Raw genomic sequence first — 6,249 nt, 5'->3', positions numbered from 1 at the left:
AAAGCTAGGGTTTGTTTGTTTTTTTTTTAATAATATTCACATTTGAATAGCATCTTAATATCATTACTTTTTGTACACCACACTTTTGTCTCTCTTTATAATGTCTTCAGGGCGAGTAAAATAATAATGATGTCACCACACTGACGTACACAACAGCGCCCTCACTGGTGGACATCTGGTTTATTTACACTCACTATATACAGCAGTCCGACAGCGAGGCCACGTGGTGAAACAGAGTATTGCACCTATGTATGTGCACGTGTCTACAGACCCTGACAGACCACACACAAGCCAAACATATGTTTGGTACATACAATGTAATTATACGTACTGTATGTGTCATATATTGGAAGGTTTGTGGAATTAAAAACACTCACAAGTCAGTAGCACTGAACATCATGAACTGGAAGGCTGCTTCAGTAGGGTCTTTTAGGACAACCAGTGAAACGAGAAACTGTTTTTTTTTTTTAACACACTACCAGTGATTCTGTAGCAATGAACATAGTGGAAAAACGTGAAAAATGACTATACCTGCACAATATTAAATGAACAAACCGCGCAGGCGCACTCACACTCAGACAGACGCTATACTCCCGCTCATACCCGCCCTATCATCTGATTGGTTAGTTTGAAGACCAGTGATTCTGTAGCAATGAACATAGTGGAAAAACGTGAAAAATGACTATACCTGCACAATATTAAATGAACAAACCGCGCAGGCGCACTCACACTCAGACAGACGCTATACTCCCGCTCATACCCGCCCTATCATCTGATTGGTTAGTTTGAAGTCCACCAAGCACTCCGATTGGCTGCTTTTGAATTACGTCTACGCGGCCAGTTTGAATCAAGGAACTCGCGAGATACATAACATCCGCACGCTCTCTCTGTTCTCAAAGACCTTCATCAAGATATTGGAGGAAAATAGAAGAGTTTGGTTATTCATCCAGATTCGATATAGTTACAGAGAAGGTGAGTTTTAATATATGGAAACGATTGACTGTTATCCAATTTGATTCTGATCGTTGAACGTTTTCAATTTGCTCAGGCCGCGCTGGGAAAAAAACTCCCGAGTCATTTAACTTCAACATGTACTTTATATTGTATTCTTAATTTCAGAATAATCGCTTGATTAATATGATTTACAAACATAGGTCCTGAATAAAAGCCGATCAGTGTCTTTATCGCTTTTCCTTGGTTTTAACACGTTTCTGATGCATCTTGATTTAAAGTGGCCACATTGTTTCTTTGGCAAAACATGGATATAAAAATGTGACTTTTTATAAGCACAAAATTATGAATCTTCAGAAATGTCCCTGTATTTTATGATAATGTTTGCGATGTCAAGACTAACAGTTGTAAAGGTCAGAAATATTCAGTCTTTCATACCTCATGTCTATGTGTATTTACTTTACATACATGGCACATCTTACATTAGACCGTAACTTATGTTCAAAACAACATAAACCTGAGCGAGTGTATTGAAAATAAATAGACAAGTCTGTTTGACACATCTAGATTTTTGAAGATACGTTCTTTTTGTAGTATCAGTATGTTCAGCTGTTGTAAATGTACTTATTCAGTCTTTTTTCCCCTCAAAGTATTGAGAAAATGGATGACTATCTGAAGATAGAGAAAATTGGTGAAGGTAAGTTGAAATTTTCTTTGTGTAGAGTCAGCTGTCTAGTGTTGTCTCCTGGCCTCTTTCTCAGTGTGTCTCTCAGAGTTTGTTTCGAGGCAGAATATGAGAGTCCTTGGTATTTTTTTTCTGTAGATTTCTGATGGAAATCCATATGTATGTCTGTTCCTTAGGTACATATGGTGTGGTATATAAGGGCAGGAATAAAACCACTGGACAGGTGGTTGCTATGAAGAAGATCCGCCTGGAGAGTGAGGAGGAGGGGGTTCCCAGCACTGCTGTCAGAGAGATCTCCCTCCTCAAGGAGCTCCAGCATCCCAATGTTGTATGGTAAGAGAGTTTTCATGACATCTTTATCAAAATGACATGTGTACACTACTGTTCAAAAGTTGAAGTAATGTTTTTAAAGGGATAGTTCACCCAAAAATGAAAATTCTGTCATTAATTACTCATCCTCATGTCGTTTCAAACCCGTAAGACCTTCGTTCATCTTCGGAACACAAATTAAGATATTTTTGATGGAATCTGAGAGCTGTCTGACCCTGCATAGACAGCAAGGATCCTTACACGATCAAGGTCCAGAAACATAGCAAGGAGATCGGTAAAAGAATCCATGTGACATCAGGGGTTCAACCATAATTTTATGAAGCTACGAGAATACTTTTTGGGTGCAAAAGAAAAAAAAACTACTTTATTCAACAATTCGTCTCCTCCGCATCACCCTGTAGCGCCATTTTGGACAGTATCAGCTGGACGTAAACAACGTATGCTGTTCTGTGTCAGCTGCGTCACGCAGGATCTGTTTCCTACGTTGTTGTGATTTGATCGGAACAAAAACCGCGTATCCGTGTGACGCAGCTGACACAGAACAGCATACATTGTTTACGTCCAGCTGATACTGTCCAAAATGGCACTACAGGGTGATGCGGAGGCGACGAATTGTTGAATAAAGTAGTTTTCTTTTGCGCACAAAAAGTATTCTCGTAGCTTCATAAAATTACGGTTAAACTCCCGATGTCACATGGGTTCTTTTACCGATCTCTTTGCTACGTTTCTGGACTTGGGAACATTTCAGTTGCATTGCTGTCTATGCAGGGTCAGACAGCTCTCAGATTCCATCAAAAATATCTTAATTTGTTTTCCGAAGATGAACGAAGGTCTTACGGGTTTGAAACGACATGAGGGTGAGTAATTAATGATAGAATTTTCATTTTTGGGTGAACTAACCCTTTAAAGACATCTCTTATGCTCACCAGGTGCTGCATTTATTTATTAAATGTGGTAAAAACAGTAGGATTGTGAAATTATTACAACTCATAACTTTTCTATTTTAATATGTAAATGTAACAAACAGCTGCTTTGGAAAATGATGGTTTCCAGTTTCATTACTGCTTTATGTGTGGATTCAACTCTATTTTTTCCTCTGTTCCCTTTTTACAGCCTGCTGGATGTATTGATGCAGGAGTCAAAGTTATACCTGGTGTTTGAATTTCTGTCCATGGATCTGAAGAAGTACTTGGACTCCATCCCATCAGGCCAGTTCATGGATCCCATGCTGGTCAAGGTGCATTAAATGTTGTACAATATTAAAACATACAACCTTAGCTTATTTGATTAATAAATGGTGCAGAATTATAAACAACTTTTTTTAATGAAAAAAGACCCTCAGTATTCAAATCTTATTTTAAATTCCCTTTTTACCAGCTTAGACCTTTGAAACCTTTGTAGTGCTTAATGGGTCTGCTTTCTATAATACACTACTGTTTGAAGATTTCTTTTTTTTTTTTAAGAAATGAATACTTTTGTTCAGCATGGATGCATTGAATTGATCAAAAATAACAGTAAAGACTTTTATAATGTTACTAATATTTTGTTTCTACATTTTGTTTAAACTTTCTATTCATCAAAGAAAGATTGCTTCTGTTTCCGCAAAAATAGCAAGCAGCACAACACTTTTCAATGCTTAAAAAATAAGAAATGTTACTTAAACACCAAATCAGCATACTAGAAAAATGTTCAAAGCATCATGTGACACTGAAGACTGAAACAGTTCATATTTGACAATATTACTGTTTTTTTTGTTTTAACACCAAATCAGCATACTAGAAAAATGTTCAAAGCATCATGTGACACTGAAGACTGAAACAGTTAATATTTGACAATATTACTGTTTTTTTTTTTGTTTTTTGTTTTTTTAATGGTAGTGTACATTCAACACTATTCAGATTATTTTTGCATGATCAAATGTATAAATTCTACTACTTTCCCAGACGTTTTGTATTGATTTATGTCTGGATTGTGCAGTAGGTCCCAAGTATAGAGTCTTTCCCTGGAAGTAACCGTAGCTTTGTGTGTGTCCTCTCTGTAGAGTTACCTGTATCAGATCCTTGAGGGGATTCTGTTCTGCCACTGTCGCAGGGTTCTGCATCGTGACCTAAAACCCCAGAACCTGCTGATTGATAATAAAGGTGTGATTAAGCTGGCAGACTTTGGGCTGGCACGTGCCTTTGGAGTCCCGGTCAGAGTGTACACACATGAGGTACATGAGAGTAATTTCTCCTCGTTTCTCAAAGCGTTCAGCAAACAATCATGCTGACGTGTTTATTCTCACTGTCTGATTGCACAGGTGGTCACTCTGTGGTACAGAGCTCCAGAAGTCTTGCTGGGGGCCTCACGTTATTCCACACCCGTAGACGTCTGGAGTATTGGTACCATCTTTGCTGAACTCGCTACAAAGAAACCGCTCTTCCATGGAGACTCAGAAATAGACCAGCTCTTCAGGATCTTCAGGTATACTGACTTCTGGAACAATTTTGATAGTTGCATCCTAAAGGCCTATTCACACCAAGGACGATAACTATAAAGTTAACGATAAAGATATAGTTCTAAAAATCGTTCTCAGTATTAAAGAATAGCAGAGTCCACACCACAACTATAACGATAAAGACAAAGAGAAACGATATCGTTGGAATCACTTTCAAAATAATTTTTTTCCAGCTGATGAACGATAAAAAATTGACAGCCAATCAGAATCCATCCTGCTGTAATGAGCTTGGGAATTTAAAGTGGCAGACGAGCGTGTGCTTAGAATAAATAGACGATATCGTTTGCTGGTGTGGACGCTAATATAGTTATCTTTATAGTTATTGTTCTTGGTGTGAACGGGGCTTAAGACTTGCATAATGTATTGGTTCCATCAGTTGTCGGACAGTATTAAAGATTTTCAGGGATGCACTGAACTTTCGCAATATTGCATTATACATTTAATTATAGTCATCGTCACATGACCAGCATTTACGTTGCGTCTCGTCTCGTTTTCGTCACGTGATAAAGGTTCGTTGATGACGATATTTAGTCATAATTTTCGTTGACGAAAGCAACACTAATGATAACTTCCATTTGGAATTTGCCCCGTGAACCGTTCGGTACCAATACTCGTACCGGCACACCCCTAAAATATACTACAAAGAAATATCCTGTCGGCATGTTATTTGAGTGAACTTTGCTTTTTCTGGTGAGTATGAGCGGTACACGAGGTTGACCGCACATTCATAGAGCGGAATATTGAGCGGAGCATCACACCGCACAGTGACAAGGAGAGTGAAATCTGCTGAACACTGCGGGGCGGTGCGGTGCACCAGATATATATATATATATATATATGAAAATTCGGTGCATCCCTGAATGCTTTAAATTCTCGATCTCGTTACAGCAGGATGGATTCTGATTGGCTGTCAATTTTTTTTAGCGTTCATTAGCTGGAAAAAAATCGTTTTGAAAGTGATTCCAACGATAATGTTTTTCTTTGTCTTTATCGTTATAGTTGTGGTGTGAACTCTGCTATTCTTTAATACTGAGAACGATTTTTAGAACTATATCTTTATAGTTATCGTCCTTGGTGTGAACGGGCCTTTAGGATGCAACTATCAAAATTGGCACACCCCTAGTATATTTGTTCCTGTCTGCAATAGTGCTACTGTGCTGTAACATGGCAACGCTGGTAAAATGACTACTCTCTCGTGATGCTCTGCTCACATGCTCTGATAATAATAGCTTTGTAGGATTATACAATATTTGGATAATTAGTTTTAAAAAAAAGTTATATCTGATTCTGTTGCATGGAACCAATTTACTTAATTCATTTGAGTTGAGAGTACATAAATTATTTTACTTTTGTAACTAGGAAGTGGAATTCCCCTTCCCATCATGCTTTGCACAGGGCTGGATAAGGAGAGTAAATAAAATAAGGAGAGTAAATAAAATGTTGTTTTATGCATTTTTTAATAAGATGATAAAATTGAGAGACTTGTTATTGTTTAATGGTCTTTTATGTTTGTATTTAAAACAGTTTCTGGTATGTTAGTGTTTTTGGGGGCTACCATTGTGGTGAAGTGTAGAGCATGTGCTTGGGTTGAGGACCTGCTAACATGAGTTAAAATTGTTTTAATAACAGGGTGTCCGTGGATCCTTAAAGTCTTAAAATGTCTTAAATTCGGATTCGAATTGGGTCTTAAATATTTTTGGTCACATTCCCGCTAAAATATCTCAAGTCTGACAGACCTAATGACTTTACAATCATTGGACAGACCGAAGATTTTTTCTTCCCCGCG

At 37.8% G+C, this 6,249-nt stretch overlaps 1 protein-coding gene across 1 annotated transcript in view; it reads left to right on the top strand.

Annotated features, from left to right (window-relative positions):
• The first annotated feature begins 839 nt into the window (after nucleotides 1-839).
• Nucleotides 840-6,249, top strand: part of cdk1 (cyclin dependent kinase 1) — a 9,498-nt gene continuing 4,088 nt past the window's right edge. Inside the window, exons 1-6 of the mRNA XM_016453474.1 lie at nucleotides 840-972; nucleotides 1,602-1,648; nucleotides 1,813-1,969; nucleotides 3,080-3,203; nucleotides 4,008-4,178; nucleotides 4,266-4,429. Coding sequence (XP_016308960.1) covers nucleotides 1,612-1,648; nucleotides 1,813-1,969; nucleotides 3,080-3,203; nucleotides 4,008-4,178; nucleotides 4,266-4,429 — 653 coding nt within the window. The 5' untranslated portion in view covers nucleotides 840-972; nucleotides 1,602-1,611. The remainder of the gene's footprint in view (nucleotides 973-1,601; nucleotides 1,649-1,812; nucleotides 1,970-3,079; nucleotides 3,204-4,007; nucleotides 4,179-4,265; nucleotides 4,430-6,249) is intronic.

This window comes from Sinocyclocheilus anshuiensis, unplaced genomic scaffold (genome assembly GCF_001515605.1).
Source record: "Sinocyclocheilus anshuiensis isolate Anshui unplaced genomic scaffold, SAMN03320099.WGS_v1.1 scaffold1719, whole genome shotgun sequence".
NCBI lineage: Eukaryota > Metazoa > Chordata > Actinopteri > Cypriniformes > Cyprinidae > Sinocyclocheilus > Sinocyclocheilus anshuiensis.
The sequence above is the reverse complement of the archived record's forward strand: the minus strand, read 5'-3'. Positions and strand labels throughout refer to the sequence as shown.